The 20,728-nt window shown below is 38.5% G+C and overlaps 2 protein-coding genes and 1 non-coding gene across 3 annotated transcripts; 1 reads left to right on the plus strand and 2 right to left on the minus strand.

The window, feature by feature from the left end:
• Window positions 1-781: 781 nt before the first annotated feature.
• Window positions 782-1,471, minus strand: LOC114925191 (uncharacterized). Its single transcript, XM_029292443.1, has one exon. The coding sequence runs from the start codon at window positions 1,469-1,471 to the stop codon at window positions 782-784; it is 690 nt and encodes a 229-aa protein (XP_029148276.1).
• Window positions 1,472-4,642: 3,171 nt separating this feature from the next.
• Window positions 4,643-5,720, plus strand: LOC112740315 (uncharacterized). The gene has a single exon (XM_025789078.3). The coding sequence runs from the start codon at window positions 4,663-4,665 to the stop codon at window positions 5,620-5,622; it is 960 nt and encodes a 319-aa protein (XP_025644863.1). The 5' UTR covers window positions 4,643-4,662; the 3' UTR covers window positions 5,623-5,720.
• Window positions 5,721-16,351: 10,631 nt separating this feature from the next.
• LOC112746289 (small nucleolar RNA R71) lies at window positions 16,352-16,459 on the minus strand. Its single transcript, XR_003174181.1, has one exon. It is a non-coding gene; the product is annotated as a small nucleolar RNA R71 (small nucleolar RNA).
• Window positions 16,460-20,728: the final 4,269 nt, after the last annotated feature.

The raw sequence follows: 20,728 nt of genomic DNA on the forward strand, positions 1-20,728 counted from the left end.
TCAGGAGAGTACGCATTGGGTGAGTCCGGGATCCATGTTTTCAGACTTTCTTGCCGGTGATGGGATTGATGTGGATTTCGGTGGATCATATTTCCTAGATGAGATCACCATCATCATGCAGGAGGATGAGGCTGCCCGTCGACGGGGTCAGACGATGGGGACACATGCACCGTTAAATGTCGATCTGAATGAGCCTCCCTCCGTGGCTCCTGTTCATACTTTCGCCTTGGGTGGGACCCCACCATCCGCACATACTGCTGGGTTACATTCAGTTGCCGGGCCGTCCTCATCCAGACCCGTACATGTCCAGCCTAGGACGCCTGCACAGCCACCCCCAGAGGACGAGGAGGACGAGATCGAGGATGAGGAGCCGCTTATCCGGAGAGGTCATAGGACACGGGTTCCACGTCGTTGCTTTACGGGGTCGCACCTCTTTAGATGATATGTGTATCGTGGTGTATGTTATTTCTTTATCAATGTTGTATGTTATATCTTTTTCATTAATGGTGTTATATTTTATTTCATTAGTTCATCAGTTCATGCAGCAGTGTGTTTCATATTGCGTTATTTTGTTTCAGTCACTATGAAAATTTGTGTACTTTGCTTATGTTACTTATATCCATAATTAGTAAGACATTTAACATACGTGTCTTGTACGACAACAATTTTTCAGCACTGAACACCGACTACTTAGCAAACCTAGAACATCGTTTTCTAAAAAAAAGTACATATGATCAAACTAATACAAATAAGAACACAAAACCAGACATTCGTATTCATTTCACCCTGTATGGCTGGGTCCTCCGGCCTGTGGACAACTTCGACGAGTGTGTCCAGGTTGCCTACAGAGGCCACATCTCTTGGGCCGGTTCGGATCTGCCTCATCCATATTGGTCTGTATCTGGGTAGACCGCGGACGACCCTCCCTCGCACGCCTCTTGTTCGGGTCCGGTATAACGGTTGGCCCGTCATATGGTGGCCAAAAACCCTCCGGAATGGGAGGTGTGAATCCCATCCGATACACACTGAAAACCGAACTAAGGCGATACACATGGTGAACGTATGGCTGCCAAGTAACCCGTGAGTAGGCACAGCATGCCAATGCGTGCGGACACGGGAAATGAAGTGCCTGGAAGTATCCACAATCACATGTCTGAGAACTTAGTGAGACCCTGTAGCTACCCAGTGAGAACGAACCAGTCGGAGTCGTCTCTGCCACAGTGTACTCCGAGTTATCCCTGTCATATAAAGTCACGGTGAAGCACCTAGCCGTCTTCAGATTGGCCTCGATACACTTGACCAGGTGTTGACTGAATTGTTGTCCAGTACCCAGCTGGGCCTCGGCCTCCCTCCCCTTGCGGACAAATAGTTCAGCCAACCTTCCGTATGTGGCCTTCACCAGCGAGCACACAGGGAGGTTCCTGACCCCCTTCAGGATTGAGTTCACACACTCAGAGATATTGGTCGTCATGTGCCCGAATCTGCGCCCCTCATCACAATACTGTGTTTACAAGAAGCCTTCGAGCGTCTTTGCCCTTGAAGGTGAGGGCGAAATTTGCTGCTACGTGTCGAATGCAGAATGCCCGGTATGCAGCCGGAGGTAGCCATCCCCCATCAGGAGCCTCAAGCGCGGCCTTGATGCCGTTATGCCTGTCCGAAATAACTAGCAGACCTGGCTGCGGTGTCACGTGCTGATGGAGGTGGGAGAGAAAGAAGGACCACGACTCAGCATTCTCACCCTCGACTAGTGCAAATGCCACAGGGAGTATATTGGAGCTCCCGTCTTGTGCAATCGCGATAAGCAACGTTCCCCCATACTTGCCATATAGATGGGTGCCGTCAATACTCACCAACGGCTTGCAATGACGGAATGCCTCGATACAAGGTGGGAACGTCCAGAACAGCCTGTGAAAATAAGCTTGAGACTCGTCCAGCTGTCCCCCAACTCGAACAGGGATAGTCCTGAGGACTGCTACAGTACCAGGCATGGTCAACTGGACTCCTAACACCCACCTAGGGAGCTCGTTGTATGACTCATCCCAGTCACCATAGATGACGGCAACAGCCTTCTGCTTCGCCAGCCAGACCCTCCTGTACGTTGGCCTGAACCCAAAGTGTGCGGCCGTGGCATTTAGGAGCACCTTGATGTTGACGCATGCATCAGCCCTAACCATTGGCGTAATTAATGTCGCTATCACATGATAATCCAAACTCCTATGGTCGCTGGAGATAGAGGTGGCGAGACACGTATGCGGTCCGTTGTACCGTTTGACTTCCCAAATGCCCTTCCGTTGCCAAAGACTCAACCGAATTAACCATGTGCACCCATTCCCAAACTCAGAACACTTTCCCACATACCGGCGATAGTCAGACTCAACTACCTTGTACTGTACCCCTTGGCGGATGCTGTAAGTCTTCACACTCAACAGGGCCTCATCTTTATCCTGAAATTGCTGACCAACCTGGAACTCTGTCATACCAGCAGTCCCTTCCGCATCTCTAGCGCCAAATCCAGCAGGCTGCCCAGGAAGCCCATCCTGCCTCATGGCATCCAGATCCAATGATGAAAAATGGGGTGGGTACTGCTGTGTGCCAGAGCTAGATCCACCTGCAGCCCCTCTCGGGTCACTCGCTCCGAGATCATCGCCACTGTCATCAGCAATCATATCCGGCTCAACATCATCGTCATTTGGATCATCAAACAATCCGTCTCCAACACCAGCCGGTGTAGCACACTGTACTGAGGTTGGAAGATGTTCCCCTGTACCAACCTCGTCGCCAACATTGCCGCTGAGATCAACAGCGAACGAAGGGGAGGCCACAGGCTGGATCGGTGGCTCATACGCAGGGACAGAGGAAGAAGCAACGGCAGGTCTCGAGCTAGAACCGGCCACCGTGGCTAAAGTGTGCGTATTCCGGTTCGAACCCCCCAAGCTGGATACCATATCAACCAACTTTGCCAACAGCTCTGGTGTCCTCACCTCGGGAAACTGCCGGCAACAATGAAATATGACCTGCAAGTCCTCATCACTCCCGATCGTGAAACAATCATACTTCACGGTATCTTGGAGCACGGTGGTTGGAATGCGATAGAAAAACTTCTTAATCTTTTTCACACCTTCCAGACCAAGTTTCAGCAGTACAGAGCTAACAAGGTCATCATAGCTCGTCGTCGGCCTCACGATAATACAGAGAGGATCCTTATTGGTGAACTTCACACCGGATCGAGTTTTTCTCTTAATCGATCCTCTGTGGTGAACTAACACTAGAAAACTATCCTCACTAGCCATCTGATCCCTCTATGGAGAGCAACTCACGTTCACATCATATATATAGAGATCTGCTTCACAGTAATTCGAATCATCCTCATTCGCACTATATATAAGTAATCGAATAAAGTCATTTCGAATTAGCCCTGATTACCAAACCAGAGTAATTCGAATCAAGAAGATTCGAACTTCCTCTTTAATCACGTGGTCTTAGTAATTCGAATTGAGTTAATTCGAACTATACTTCCCTATTTCGATGCAGCTTGATTCGAACTACTTTGGCAGAATGCTTGGTAATAATTCGAGCTATATCAATTCGAATTATGTAAAAACCTAATTTGAATTTTGTTGATTCGAATTACATAAAAGTATGCTTTGGTTGATTGATGAATGAGAATCTCGTTTGGCTGATATACGTAATTTTAAACTCTCCTTGGCATATATCTGTTTTTTACCCTATAAATTATGTTAATTTGGTAATTGAATATTTGTAGGAATTTAACCGTTCCTATTCAATGGATACATATGTCCTCATCTTCGTCTCTATTCATTTGCGGGATGGGTCTTATTATCATGAGAATTTTACGGGTCCTTAATTAATCTCTGTCATAAATAAATAATCTTCATAGACATTTGTTTTTATGGATTTTTTTTTATCATCCTTTTAGATGAATATAATAATAAATTAAGATTAATCATCATGATAAGTATATTAAAATTGAAATATCATGAGTTAATTTTTTTAGACTTAATATTTTCTTTATAAATTATATATATATATATGAAAGATACTTTTGAAAAAAAAAAAACAATTATATACCAATGGTCGCATATCTCCATAATATGCAAAATATTCTTTTTATAGATTATATATGATAATATATAATATTTTGGGAAAGAAATTTTGCTTATCAACTCTAAAATATTTCCATTTCCATTATATGGTCGATAGTCGATACTTTTCTTTCAAATTTCTTAAATGGTAGATACTAGGAGGAACTAACGCAAGAAAAAGGACAACAAATCAATATATGCAAAAACTAGCCACTATACTAGCTCTTTGAAAAGCTACATGGAGTTGATGGCAGCACGTTTATAATTAAACTTGTGAACTATATTTAATTCATCATGTCCTGCATGTGCTCTATATATAAAGATGCAGTTGACCTTTGTTATTCTCCAGTGTTATCAATTTCTTATGTGAAAAAGAAACATAAAATTATTAAACCATAGTAGACTTAGAACATGTTCATCACTAATGTAAATGACATGCTCCCATGTCACACTTTCCATTTGTCTTATATATGACTCTTCTTTATAAGTAGTGAACTATGCTGATCTTCTAACACATAAGAAAGAATCATTCTTGAAAAACAAAAAGAAAGAAGAAAGAATGGCTTCCTTGCAAGCAGGATTAGAAATCACCAACAAAAAAGGTGAGAATAATTTGCAGAGAGAAAAACAGATTGTGGTGGATCCACTTTCATTAAGAGAATCTTCTACTATTTTCACTGGCACCATTTTGCACCCTCCACCGTTACACCCTCCAAATCCTAGATTCTTGAGCCTCAGTCTCCCCAATTCGGCCTCCTCCTCGCCACGATTCACCCCCCGGAAGATCTCGAAAGGCGAAAGCAACGGATCACAAGAACAAGAACAAGCTCAATTAAGGAAGAGCAAGTCATGTGATGAAACAAGATCACTAGCACCCTCATCATATGAAATTGATCATCATCATTGGCTAACAAAACTGAGTGAAATGGAAGAACATCATCATAATGAAACATTCTCAGAAGTTGTTAAGAGAAGTCCCAAGAGTGTGAAGAAGAAACAAGTTAGTGATGATGGTTTTAGATGCAGTTCTCTATGCTTGTACCTTCCAGGTTTTGGTGCTAAATTATTGAAGCCATGTAAGGCAAGAAAAGAAGAAGAAGATGGTTCAGAATCAAAATCACGTGGTGCTATGAATATGTCAAGAACAGTTTCAGTGCAGGAATTTGAATGTGGGTCTTGGGCTTCTGGAGTAGCAAAAGTCCCTGAGGTAAGAACACACTCTAGGAGTTCATACTTTGATCTACCAATGGAATTGATCAATGGCAATGATGTGAATTCACCATTTAGTGGTGCATCATCTTTTGCTTTTGAAAAAGAGCTCAAAGGGGTACTAAAAAATGGTCCATCTAGAGGAGGGAGTGGTAGGAAATCAGATGGGTCCCCTCGGCATGTTCGGTTTTCGCTGTCGCCGTCGCCGGAATCATCATGCCCTGCCTCTCCAGCATTCTGCATCAGTCCTCGTTTGAGGAAAGCTAGAGAAGATTTCAATGCCTTCTTAGCTGCTGCACAAACTGCATGATTCTTATAGCAACACTTTTTAAATGTTAACCTAAGTTTTTAAAGGGAACATAAAGGGTTACTGTTAGAGGTATGTTGTGATAACATTAAATAAAATAAGGCATGTAAAGGTTGGTCAAATAGTTAGCTCATTCCTCCGTTTTAAATATTAGAGATTCGAATCTCGTTTTATGTATGTAACAATTTATTGGCCAACAGCATATTTTTAAATAGAGTTTAAATCTGCAACAAATTAATATCATTGACCTATCAAATTAAAAAATACTCTAAAAATAAAAAATAAAGAAGCTAAATATAATACTATAATTTCAAAAGACTTCAGATGAGGTCTTTCTAACTTTGCCTTTGTGTTAACAAGTACGAATACTCGCTTGTACTAATTAATATTCACTTAAGGCTTAATTTGTGGAGAGAATTTTCATTTGATAACTAGTTTGTTCTTTGAGGTTTATAACCATCATTTAGGTTGGTTATTGCCGTGATTGTTAGATCAGATTGCTTGAGTGAGTTAATTTGGTTTGTTCAATAAACTAAATTTTATAAAGGACAAATGACACAAATAAAATAATTGAGATTTATATTTACATAAATAACAATCTGAAACTAATTACATGTGTGTTCTTATTATATTCTATGTAAACCGTGGTTAAGCTTTTTAATATAATTTGCGACACTTCTATAGCAATTTATGAAGACCTTCGAATGGGTATAATCTGCGACATTCCTGCAATAGTTTAGAAACATAATTCGTGAGACTCCTACCATAATTTATGAAGAAGATGAAATGTGCATAATTTATAGCACCCTACTGCGATTTACATGTAGAGGTATTAAAAAACTGTGATAGCCAATGACGGATTGCGTACTTGAGTGTTTGAGTTTAGTTTGAAGTTGAGAGAATTTGGGAGAGAATTACGTAATAGTGATACTCTACTGAGGTGGGGTCATGTAAGAACAAAATCACCTGTATCTATTCAACGGCATTACTCACGTGACAGGAAGCATCAATGAAGAGATTAGTTATTTATATGTTCCCTTTATATGTTAGTTGGTTTATAAATAATTTAGGTGTTAGTCTTTTATCTGTTAAAATTTGATTAGTACTAATTTAATTTTTTTGTTAATTTATGTGTTAGTATTTTATTTGTAAATTATTTAATTTATAAATAATTTAGGTGTTAGTCCTTTTCTTGTTTTGGTTAAAATTTGATTAGTACCAATTTGATTTTTTTGTTACTTTATGTGTTAGTCTTTTATATATGAATTACTTAATTTATAAATAATTTAGGTGTTAATTTTTTTCAATGAAAATTCAATTAGTAGCAATTTAATTTTTTTGTATAATGCAGCTGACTAGGTGTATTTATAGTGTTAGAAGTCAACAGAATATGCATTTACATGACCGTATCATGCCTTATTTAGAAATCGCTGGTTTGTATTACTTGGCTAGGCTAAACACTCATTAGTTCTGGGTGGATAAGCCTTTAGTGAGCGCATTCATTGAGAGGTGGCGTCCTGAAACGTACACCTTTCACATACCGTTCGAAAAGTGCACTATCACGCTCCAAGACGTGGTGTATCAGTTGGGATTGCCCGTTGATGGAGAGACTGTTAGTAGGTGTCTCACTGACTTTGACCAGTTCATTCTCAATGGGAAACTAGTGTGGGAGTGGTTTCAGGAGTTATTCGGCGAGTTACTGCTGTCGAATAAAGTCAAGTAGATGACGATTCACTTCACATGGTTTCGTGAGAGGTTTAGGATGCTCCCGGACAATGCGAGTGAGGACATTGTGTGTATATATGCTCGTGCTTACATTATGTTGCTACTATTCACTTAGCTTTTCGGTGATAAGAATGGGAACCGGGTTCACCTTCGGTGGTTGCCGTTTGTGGTAAAGTTTGACGAATTGGGCAATTATAGTTGGGGCTCAGCTGCATTGGCCTAGTTATATAGATCCATGTGTCGGGTGGCTAACAAAAATGTCACTAACTTGGCCGGACCACTTCAACTACTACAATCTTTGATTTTTTGGCGGTTTTCCACGCTGAGGCAGAATGGTTTTGACACATTTGATTTTCCACTGTCTTCGAGGTATCTTTTAATGTTTTACGCATTATACATATTTATTTTAATGTATTATCCATCTTTATGCACTGCTAACAATGAGTGAATTTGTAGGTGGGCAAGTTATCTACCAACTTCCGATGCCAAGGAGCAAAGAGTTATTCAGATGCGTCTTGCTTTGGACAGGTTGCGTGATCGATACGTAAGTTGTTTAGATGTTGCATTTGTAGCATATGCACTTGATATGTCTCTTTTTATGGTGTTTTCTAAGCTTAGCTTGTCCTTTACAGTTTTTGTGGGAGCCTTATTTTGCTGCTGAAGTGGTAGCTGTGGTTCATCCAGAGATACTCAGGTTGCGCTTATTGCTTTCACCAAAGCCTAGCACAATTGATGCCCAGTCCCTAATTGTACCTCTGTCGTTTGTCCTCAAATAACAAACAGCTCTGCAAGTCTTTCATATGTGGACTTCACCAACAATGTGACTGGGAGGTTCCTTGTGCCATTTAGAATAAAATCAACATATTCAGAGATGTTGGTGGTCATGTGGCCAAAGCGTCTCCCGCTATCGTAATGCTGGGTACACTTATCATATTCCATTCGGTTGGCTCAATCACACATTGCCGAATTCTCAGTCTGCATAATATCAAATCAATAGTCAAACTCCGCCTCGGTCTTTGCAGATGCAGCATTCACAAGTAGCCTTTTTGCGTATTAACCCTTGAAACTTAGTATAAAATTTGCTGCCACATGACGAATGTAGAATGCTCAATAAGATGCGGAGGTAGCCAACCACTATCAGGGGCCTCCAGGGAAGCCTTGATGTCATTGTGCCTGTCGGAGATAGCAAGAATATCCTCTTGTAGCGTCACATGCTGTCATAGGTTGGATAAGAAAAAAGATCACAACTCCACATTTTCTCCCTCCCGAAGTGCAAATGCAATAGACAAGATGTTTGAGTTTCCATCTTGCGCTAAAGCTAGAAGCAAAGTACCTCCATATTTGCCATATAAGTGAGTACCATCGATGCTCACTAATGGTTTACAATGTCAAAAGGTCTCAATACAAGGAGAAAATGTCTAGAAAAGATGATGAAAAAATTACACTGTAGATTTATCAACCCAATCCCCAACTCTAATTGGAGAAGTCTTCAACACTGCAATGGTGCCGACCATGGTGGACTGGACTCCAAGCATCCAATGTGGTAACTCACTGTAGGACTCTTCTCAATCTCCATAGATCTGTGCTATTACCTTCTGTTTTGCCAGCCAAGCCTTCCTTTAAGTAGGCTTGAAACCATAGGTTGCTTCTGTTGCTTCCTACAACACCTTCATAATAACCACAGCATCCGCTCTAACTAACAGAAAGATCCTCGCACAAATGACGTGGTAATCAAGCTATCAGTGATCACTTAAAATTGATGTAGCCAGGCAAGTGTGCAGTCCATTATACCTTCTAACCTCCCAGGTGCCTTTTTGTTGACGAAGTGAGATGCGAATCAACCAAGTGCAACCTTTGCCGAATTCTTTACATTCCCATACGACTTAAGATGATTTGACTCTAACACCATGTACTCAACTCCGCGACGGATGCTATAATCCTTCACACTTAACATAGCTTCCTCTTTATTTTGGAATGATTGCCCAATCTGAAATTCTACAGGCGTGGTTCCATGATGCAATCCTTGATCCCCAAAGGCGGCATCTATCCAAGTTTAAAGTTAAAAAGTGTGGAGGATATTGCTGTGTGCCGGAACTTGATGGGCTGTGCTGTGTACGTGAATTGCTCCTTGTATCCTCATTACTGTCCCTAACTATGTCGACAGGCTCTTCGTTTGAATCATCCTCTCACATTGTATTTTCAACTCGATCTGGTTCACTATTGCCTACATAATCAGGAATCATGATAGGAAAACTAGCCATCTCAACTGCCAGCTGCCGGAACGAACGTTTCTCTAATTCTACACAACCATCTTCATCTCCACGGTTCAAATCAACCACAAAAGATGGAGATATAACGAATGGACAAGCCGGTGCAACCATAGGCGTTGAACTGGAAGCACCTCTCAAGGTAGTCGACTGAGGATTTAGAGCTGGTGCCCAAAAACTGTTGACATCATCCTCCAACTTTGCATACAACTCGTGTGTTCTGACCTCCGGAAAACTTCTCCGACAATGAAACAAAACCCGTAGATCGTCAGAGCCTATCACAAACGTATCATACTTAACACCGGTTGACACAACTGCAATAGGGATCTTATAAAATATCTTTTTCACCCACTTAGTTTCAAACACCCTAAGCTTATGCAGTATATTGGTTTTTAGATCTGACAAGGTATTCGATGAATGGATAAATACATTCAAGTGTTCCTTGTCAGTAAACTTCACACTCTCTTTTTTGGTTTTATGAATTTTTCCAGAGCAATGCACTAACGCTAAGAAACTATCCTCACTAAACATTGTGAAAATGAGTCTCTCCTTGACAATTACTTTCAGTTAGTATATATATAGAGCCTCCAACTATTCATAATCCGTTGCAGGTCACAGTGGATTATCACTGTGCATACCTACGTAATTCACTATACCTTGGGGTGTTTTAGTTCACCTATTTTTCACATAAACCGCTGCAGGGATGCTGCAAATTATGTTGAAATGATTAATCGTGGGAGGCAGCCGCGGTTTATATAGACTAGAACTAGGACACGAATACACTACAAGAAATAACCAAAATAGCGACCGATTTTAGCGACCAAAAAAATTGGTTTTTAACTAACCTATAATTTTATTAACCAATTTTATCTCTATTGTTATGTTATCATTAGTTTTTAAGATATTGTTGAGAGTTGCTATGTCATTGTTAGTTATTTAAAATTTGATGTTAAGACTTGTTTTATATCTAAAACTGTAAATTCAATGTTTTTGACTCAAACTCGATCCAAACTGAACTACAAATACCCCTAATGTGGATGACTTAATTTTGTTGATTAATAGGTCAAATTGAGTTTCATACTTTAGTAGTAAAATGTTGGCTAGTTATTGGGTTCTTATACATGTTAATATTTTATGGAAAAGTATAGGGTACCAACATATTATCTGCTAATTTATTGCTAATAATAATTAATTATTATATTTTAAACACATATATAAAGAAATACATCTAGAAAATATATCTATAAAGACACTTCTATTAAACATAGCCATAAAAAAGATATTTTTATTAGACACATCCACGAAGACACTTCAATTAAACACAGTTATAAATAAGAGTTGGCAGAAATTGACAGAAATGCTGTTGGTAACGTAGCGGAACTAATATTTTATTCACTAAAATAGTAACTACATGACAAACTTGAGTTATAATTATGAAAATTGAAGACCAAACTAAATATATTTAAAAACCAAATTCATTTTCAAGCAAATCTGAAAAATAAAGTTAACCTTTAGTCTCAATTAATATTTCTCTAGTCAAACAAATCATAGAAATTTGCTGCAAACAGTTAATTATATCAGTTCTTTTTGTATATTTTCAAAAATATTCTTTATCATCGTTACTTTATTTTCCAAAATGAGGAGATTCTGAAAGTAATTTAAAAATACCATACAATACTCACTTACACTGGAACTCATCATTTTTATAGAATCCCAAATTTGTTTGGGCCATACTTAATTTTAGGGTAATAACAAACTTAATAATCCGTGCAATATGTATACAAATATGATATGTAAATATATATAGAATTATTTATAAGTTATATATATATATATATATATATATATATATATATATATATATATATATATATATATATATATATATATATATATATATATTCATTAATTTTTAGAAATTATTTTTATATATCAAATCAATTATAAGAAAATATAAAAGTACTAAAAAAATAGAAGTATGATATAATGATATAATATATAATAAAACACTTGCACATAAATAAAAGAACATACACTATATAAATATGTTTTATATGTGACTAAGCTGTGTAATTAGAAATAGAACAATAAAGTTTAAAAGTTTAAAACACATTAATATTTTTTTTTACTAAATCTGTAAAGACAACAATTTTATTTTTGACAATAATATTCACCATAATTGAAGAAAATAAAAATTAAAAATTAAATAATACTTAACATCTCATGATAAATTTTGAAAGATTTTTTAATATACAATATCTATGGTGCAATGTTTTAGAAGGTAATCATAATTTTACAGTAAAAATCGAAGTGCATCATTGCTCTTTCTCCGTGATAATGTGAAAGGGTAAAGATGAAGAACAACTAAGAAAACAGTAAATTAGTGATATCTGCCTCAAGAAATTGAAAACATGTATATTAAATGAGTAAATTCTCAAAATGGTCCCAAATTTTAAATCGCTACTCAATTTAGTCCCTAATTTTTTAAAAACGATTAACTAAATCCCTGAAATTTCCAAAAGTGCATCTTCGTTAGTCCATCGTTTAAACGTTGATGATGTGGAGTGTGAAGTGCCATGTGGACATTTCAACTGTATGCTGATGTGTGATGAGCGGATAATTTATACGCTTTTTGACATTGTTTTTACATAGTTTTTAGTATGCTTTGATTAGTTTTTAATATATTTTTATTAGTTTTTAAATAAAAATCACATTTCTGGACTTTACTATGAGTTTGTGTGTTTTTTTGTGATTTCATGTATTTTCTGGCTGAAATTGAGAGACTTGAGCAAAAATCAGATTCAGAGGTTGAAGAAGGACGGCAGATGCTGTTGGATTCTGACCTCCCTGCACTTAAAGTGGATTTTCTGGAGCTACAGAAGTCCAAATAGCGCGCTCTCAATTGCGTTGGAAAGTAGACATCCAGGGCTTTCCAGAAATATATAATAGTCCATACTTTTCCCGAGTTTAGAAAAAGCAAACTGGCGTTCAACGCCAGCTCTTTACCCTATTCTGGAGTTAAACGCCAGAAACAGGTTGCAAAGCAGAGTTAAACGCCAGAAACAGGTTACAAACTGGCGTTTAACTCCAAGGAAGACCTCTACACGTGAAAGCTTCAATGCTCAGCCCAAGCAAACACCAAGTGGGCCCGGAAGTGGATTTCTGCATCATTTACTCATTTCTGTAACCCTAGTAACTAGTTTAGTATAAATAGAACTTTTTACTATCATGTTAGGCAGCTGATCTTTGATTAGTCTTATGATATCTTAGACCTTTATGGGGGCTGGCCATTCGGCCATGCCTGGACCTTGTTCTTATGTATTTTCAACGGTAGAGTTTCTACACACCATAGATTAAGGTGTGGAGCTCTGTTGTTCCTCATGAATTAATGCAAAGTACTATTGTTTTTCTATTCAATTCAAGCCTATTTCTTCTCTAAGATATTCATTCGCACACAAGAACATGATGAATGTGATGATTATGTGACGCTCATCATCATTCTCACTTATGAACGTGTGCCTGACAAACACTTCCGTTCTACATGCAACCAAGCTTGAATGTGTATCTCTTAGCCTCCTGATCGTGAGATCAGAGTCTTCGTGGTATAGGCTATAATTATTGGCGGCCATTCTTGAGATCCGGAAAGTCTAAACCTTGTCTGTGGTATTCCGAGTAGGATCTGGGAAGGGATGGTTGTGACGAGCTTCAAACTCGCGAGTGTTGGGCGTAGTGACAGACGCAAAAGGATTACTGAATCCTATTCCAGTATGATCGAGAACCGACAGATGATTAGTCGTGCGGTGACAGCGCATTTTGGACCATTTTCATTGAGAGGACGGGATGTAGCCATTGACAACGGTGATGTCCTACATAAAGCTTGCCATGGAAAGGAGTATGAAGGATTGGATGAAAGCAGTAGGAAAGCAGAAATTCAGAAGGAACAAAAGCATCTCTATACGCTTATCTGAAATTCTCACCAATGAATTACATAAGTATCTCTATCTTTATTTTATATTTTATTTATATTTTAATTATCAATTCACCATAACCATTTGAATCCGCCCGACTGAGATTTACAAGGTGACCATAGCTTGCTTCAAGCCGACAATCTCCGTGGGATCGACCCTTACTCACGTAAGGTTTATTACTTGGACGACCCAGTGCACTTGCTGGTTAGTTGTGCGAAGTTGTGACAAAGAACTAAGATTATGAATGTGCGTATTAAGTTTTTAGCGCCGTTACCAAGGAATGAACGATCACGATTTCGTGCACCAAGTTTTTGGCGCCGTTGCCGGGGATTGTTCGAGTTTGGACAACTGACAGTTCATCTTGTTGCTCAGATTAGGTAATTGTATTTTAATTTTAAGCTTTTTTTTTTCTTATTTTCGAAATATACAAAAAAAAATATAAAATATATTTCTTCAAAAAATAAATTACTCTATGTTCTTCAGAATTTTTAAGAAGGAATTCTAGAATCTCATGAGATAGGTTAAATCCTGGCTGGCTGTTAAGCCATGTCTAATCTTTTGGACCGAGGTTTCAACTATCTCAAGAGAAGAGCTTCTTTGTCTTTTCCAGCAAATTAGCTGTTGTATGTAATGTTCTGCTGAAGCTTGGCTGGCCATTGGCCATGTCTAGTGTTTTGGACCGGAGCTTTCACTGAAAGCTTGGCTGGCTAGTAAGCCATGTCTAATTCCTGAACTGGAGCTTTAGACTAACATGGCATGATTCCTGGAATTCTCATTAAAAATCTTGAAATCCTTATTTTTCTTTTTTCAAATTAATTTTCGAAAAATACCAAAAATTTTTTTTAATAAAATCATAAAACCAAAAATAATTTTGTGTTTCTTGTTTGAGTCTTGTGTCAAATTGTAAGTTTGGTGTCAATTGCATATTTTTCAAACTTTCTTGCATTTTTCGAAAATTCATCATATGTTCTTCATGACCTTCAAGTTGTTCTTGATGAATCCTCTTGTTTGATCTTCATATTTTTTTTGTTGTGTGTTGCATCTTTTTTTTCATATGCATTCTTGGATTCATAGTGTCTAAAAATTAAAAATTTCTAAGTTTGGTGTCTTGCATGTTCTTCTTTTCTTAAAAATTTTCAAAAATAAGTCTTGATGTTCATCTTGATATTCAAAGTGTTCTTGGTGTTCATCTTGACATTCATAGTGTTCTTGCATGCATCATTTGTTTTGATCCAAAATTTTCATGCATTAGGTCTTTTTGATGTTTTTCTCTTTCTTCATTAAAAATTCAAAAATAAAAAATATCTTTCCCTTTTCTTATTCTCATAAATTTTCAAAAATTGGTTTGATTTAGTCAAAAGGTTTTTAAATTTAATTGTTTCTTATGAGTCAAATCAAATTTTCAATTTAAAAATTCTATCTTTTTCAAATCTTTTTCAAAAATCAAATCTTTTTCATTTTTTCTGTCATAATTTCGAAATTTTCAAAATTTATTTTCAAAATCTTTTTCTTATTTCTATTTCATATTTTCAAAATTAATGCTAACAATTAATGTGATTGATTCAAAAATTTTAAGTTTGTTACTTGCCTAGTAAGAAAGGTTCAATCTTTAAAATTTAAAATCATATCTTTTTGTTTCTTGTTAGTCAAGTAATCAACTTTAATTTTTTAAAATCAAATCTTTTTAAATTTCTTTTTCAAATCTTTTTTCAAAATAAATTTCAATCACATCTTTTTCAAAATCAATTTCAAAATCTCTTCTAACTTCTTATCTTTTCAAAATTTGATTTTCAAATCTTTTTCAATTAATCTTATCTTGTTTGATTCTTATCTTTTTCAAAACTACCTAACTAATTCTCTCTCTCTCTCTCTAATTTTCGAAAATCACCTTCCTCTTTTTCAATATTCTTTTAATTAACTAATTATTTTCAATTCTAATTTAATTTAATTTCATTTTTTTTACAATTTTCAAAGTTTAACTTTAATTTTAAATTAAAAACAAAAATATTTTATTTTATTTTAATTAATTTTCGAATTCTTCCCTCTCTCATCTCCTTCTAATTATTTATTTATCTACTAACACTTCTCTTCTACTCAAAAATTCGAAACCACTCTTCTCCTCTATGTTCGAATTTTTATCTTTTCCTTCTTCTATTCTTCTCTTCTTATACTCATATAAGGAATCTCTATACTATGACATAGAGGATTCCATATTTTCTTTTGTGTTCTCTTCTTTTTCATATGAGCAGGAACAAGGATAAGAACATTCTTGTTGAAGCTGATCCTGAACCTGAAAGGACTCTGAAGAGGAAGCCAAGGGAAGCTAAAGCACAACTCTCTGGCGAAAATATGACAGAAATTTTCGAAAAAGAAGGAGACATGGCCAAAAATAATAACAATACAAGGAAGATGCTTGGTGATTTTACTGCACCAAATTCCAATTTACATGGAAGAAGCATCTCAATCCCTGCCATTGGAGCAAACAATTTTGAGCTAAAGTCTCAATTAGTTTCTCTGATGCAACAGAACTGCAAGTTTCACGGACTTCCATCAGAAGATCCTTTTCAGTTCTTAACTGAATTCCTGCAAATATGTGATATCGTTAAGACCAATGGGGTTGATCCCGAGGTCTACAGGCTTATGCTTTTCCCATTTGCTGTAAGAGACAGAGCTAGAATATGGTTGGACTCTCAACCTAAAGATAGCCTGAACTCTTGGGATAAGCTGGTCACGACTTTCTTAGCCAAGTTCTTTCCTCCTCAAAAGCTTAGCAAGCTTAGAGTGGATGTTCAAACCTTCAAACAAAAAGAAGGAGAATCCCTTTATGAAGCTTGGGAGAGATATAAGCAACTGACCAAAAAGTGTCCTTCTGACATGCTTTCAGAATGGACCATCCTGGATATATTCTATGATGGTCTATCTGAATTATCAAAGATGTCATTGGACCATTCTGCAGGTGGATCCATTTATCTAAAGAAAACGCCTGCAAAAGCTCAAGAACTCATTGACATGGTTGCAAATAACCAATTCATGTACACTTCTGAAAGGAATCCTGTGAGTAATAGGACGCCTCAGAGGAAGGGAGTTCTTGAAATTGATGCTCTGAATGCCATATTGGCTCAGAACAAAATATTGACTCAGCAAGTCAATATGATTTCTCAGAGTCTGAATGGATTGCAAGCTGCATCCAACAGTACTAAAGAGGCATCTTCTGAAGAAGAAGCTTATGATCCTGAGAACCCTGCAATAGCAGAGGTGAATTACATGGGTGAATCCTATGGAAACACCTATAATCCCTCATGGAGAAATCATCCAAATTTCTCATGGAAGGATCAACAAAAGCCTCAACAAGGCTTTAATAATGGTGGAAGAAACAGGTTTAGCAATAGCAAGCCTTTTCCATCATCCACTCAGCAACAGACAGAGAATTCTGAGCAGAATCCATCTATCTTAGCAAATATAGTCTCTAATCTATCTAAGGCCACTCTAAGTTTCATGAATGAAACAAGGTCCTCCATTAGAAATTTGGAGGCACAGGTGGGCCAGTTGAGTAAAAGAGTCACTGAAACTCCTCCTAGTACTCTCCCAAGCAATACAGAAGAGAATCCAAAAAGAGAGTGCAAGGCCATTACCTTACTTGGTGTGGCCGAACCCAGAGAGGAGGAGGAGGACGTGAATCCTAGTAAGGAAGACCTCCTGGAACGCTCAGTGACCAATAAGGAGTTTCCCTTTGAGGAACTAAAGGAATCTAAGGCTCATCTAGAGACTATAGAGATTCTATTGAACCTCATTTTGCCTTTCATGAGCTCTGATGAGTATTCATCCTCTGAAGAGGATGAAGACATTACTGAAGAGCAAGTTGCTAAATACCTTGGTGTAATCATGAAGCTGAATGCCAAATTATTTGGTAATGAGACTTGGGAAGATGAACCTCCCTTGCTCACCAATGAACTAAATGTATTGGATAGGCAGAAATTACCTCAAAAGAAACAGGATCTTGGTAAATTCCTAATTCCCTGTAACATAGGCACCATGACCTTTGAGAAGGCTTTGTGTGACCTAGGGTCAGGAATAAACTGAATACCACTCTCTGTAATGGAGAAACTTGGGATCTTTGAGGTGCAAGCTGCCAGAATCTCATTAGAGATGGCAAACAACTCAAGAAAACAGGCTTATGGACAAGTAGAGGACGTGTTAGTAAAGGTTGAAGGCCTTTACATCCCTGCTGATTTCATAATCCTAGACACTGGGAAGGATGAGGATGAATCCATCATCCTTGGAAGACCCTTCCTAGCCACAGCAAAAGCTGTGATTGATGTGGACAGAGGAGAGTTGGTCCTTCAACTGAATGAGGACTACCTTGTGTTTAAAACTCAAGGATCTCCTTCTGTAACCATGGAGAGTAAGCATGAAAAGCTTCTCTCATTGCAGAGTCAACCAAAGCCCCCACAGTCAAACTTTAAGTTTGGTGTTGAGAGGCCACAACCAAACTTTAAGTTTGGTGTTGGGAGGCCACAACCAAACTCTAAGTTTGGTGTTGGGAGGCCACAACCAAACTCTAAGTTTGGTGTTGGGAGGTCCCAACAATGCTTTGAACATCTGTGAGGCTCCATGAGAGCTCACTGTCAAGCTATTGACATTAAAGAAGCGCTTTTTGGGAGGCAACCCAATGTTATTTAATTATATCTATTTATTTTCCATTGCTATTTTATGTTTTCTTTAGGTTGATGATCATGTGAAGTCACAAAAACTACTGAAAAATCAAAAACAGAATAAAAAACAGCATTAAAAATAGCACACCCTGGAGGAAGAGCATTCTGGCGTTTAAACGCCAGAAACAAGCATCTGTCTGGTGTTTAACGCCAGAAACAGGCAGCAGTCTGGCGTTTAACGCCAGAAATAAGCATCAACCTGGCGTTAAACGCCAGAAACAGGCAGCAGTCTGGCGTTAAACGCCAGTATTGCATACAGAGGGCGTTTTGCACGCCTAATTGGAGCAGGGATGCTAAGTCCTTGACCCCTTTGGATCTGTGGACCCAACAGGATCCTCCTACCCCCCCTCTTTCTTCTTTTGCTCGAGGACGAGCAAACTTTTTAAGTTTGGTGTGGTAAAAGCATTGCTTTTTGTTTTTCCATAACCATTTATGGCACCTTAGGCTGGAGAAACCTCTAGAAAGAAGGAAGGCAAAAGCTTCTACCTCCGAGTCATGAGAGATGGAGAGATTCATCTCAATGGTCTATAGCTCAGTAGTAGAGCATTTGATTGCACATCAAGAGAGCCTACTCATGGACCTCAACAAGAGCATGAGGAATTCCCTCATCAAGAAATCCCTGAGATGCCTCAAGGGATGCACTTTCCTCCACAAAACTATTAGGAGCAAATCAACACCTCCCTAGGAGAATTAAGTTCCCACATGGGACAACTAAGGATGGAACACCAAGAGCACTCCATCATTCTCTATAAGATTAGAGAAGATCAAAGAGCTATGAGGGAGGAGCAACAAAGACAAGGAAGAGACATAGAGGAGCTCAAGAGCACCATTGGTTCTTCAAGAAGAGGAAGACGTCACCCTCACTAAGGTGGACCCATTCCTTAATCTCCTTGTTCTTATTTTCCTGTTTTTCGTTTACTATGCTTCATGTTTAATTATGTTTGTGTCTTTACTATATGATCATTAGTGTTTAAGTGTCCATGTCTTAAAGCTATGAATGTCCTATGAATCCATCACCTCTCTTAAATGAAAAATGATTTAATTACAAAAGAACAAGAAATACATGAATTTCGAATTCATCCTTGAAATTAGTTTAATTATTTTGATGTGGTGACAATACTTTTTATTTTCTGAATGAATGCTTGAACAGTGCATATGTCTTTTGATAGGCCAATTATATGGTACAGATTCAGGGGTACAGATTAAAGGGGATGTTGACATCTGGACAGGCCGGTGGATTTGGGGAACAGGCTTGGCAGAGAGCTCTGCAAGCTTGGCTGCCAGTGATGTTGAAAGAGGAGCCGGCTGATAGAGGAAAGCTATGTGGTGACAGATGGGCTGGGCCTTTGATTTATTTTTTTGGTTTTGGTCTCTAGGGTGCCAAAGTTCTTTAACGTAGTTGGGCCATTGCCTGGCGTAGGATTATTGATTTTGTAATGGGGCTCATCGACTATCTTTCGGTCAGTCCAAAGCATAGAAAGCAAGAGGAGGATCTGGAAGAAGAGAACCAGAGCCACAAAATCCCTATCCTATGTAGATAAGATTCTGTATCTCCCCACCCAACAGCACTATATCAACACCTACAGAGGGTTCTATACATGAGCTGATCGTATTCAACGTTGTTCGCTTTAGGGTTTGCGCATAGAAACCCAAACGGCGACGTGTTCTTGTATCCCCCGGATTCGTCGGATCAGAGTGGGCTCACAGCGATCTGGTGGTTGCCATCTTGAGCGGGTCTTCAAGGCGGCACAAGATGGAGGCGCGGCGTCAACATCTCGGGAAGATCTCTGGTGGCCAGATGCCGCTGATGGAGAGACGTGTTGGGGTTTGGGGTGAAGGAATCGAATCATGACGCCGCCGTTAACGAGTCAGAGGTAAGAGACGCAATGGTTGAGTGGGGGCAGACATGGAAGGAGGACACTGTGTGCGGCGGGTTGATGGTAACCGGAGGAGGAGAAGGGGATTGGGTCCTGCTGGGCAGCTGTCCAATCGGCTAGGGTAATTTCGACCGAACCTTTCACAGAGAAGCACAAATGAGGATGAGCCAAGGAGGTTGTGGTCACGGGTCGTGGATGATGAATACCCTAACTCCATGTAGTGTGTCACAGGATGGGTTGTGTCTTGGTAAATCAAAGATATTTGATTGTGCTTTTGATGGTAAGTTATTGCTGGTTTATTGATTAAACTGTAATGTCATTGTGTTAGGTTGTGCATTTCATATGATCTTGTTGCAGCATGGTTGTTAATGTATATAATTGCCCTGATGAATGCCGTTATTCAGTGTTTCATACATGTTGTGTATGTCTGTGATTTCAGATTATGTTGATGATTCAATGTCGATTCCGAGAAATAAGGTAGTGGGGAGTCGTGGTGTTATTGGAATGGCCCGTTTAGGAGTTGTTACCAAACTACAATGGATACAGGTAACCTTTAATGT

This window comes from Arachis hypogaea, chromosome 14 (genome assembly GCF_003086295.3).
Source record: "Arachis hypogaea cultivar Tifrunner chromosome 14, arahy.Tifrunner.gnm2.J5K5, whole genome shotgun sequence".
Lineage (NCBI taxonomy): Eukaryota > Viridiplantae > Streptophyta > Magnoliopsida > Fabales > Fabaceae > Arachis > Arachis hypogaea.

Bases quoted from the DNA above. Each gene is read 5' to 3' on its own strand.
- LOC114925191 (XM_029292443.1), bottom strand. From the start codon at position 1,471: ATGACGACCAATATCTCTGAGTGTGTGAACTCAATCCTGAAGGGGGTC.
- LOC112740315 (XM_025789078.3), top strand. From the start codon at position 4,663: ATGGCTTCCTTGCAAGCAGGATTAGAAATCACCAACAAAAAAGGTGAG.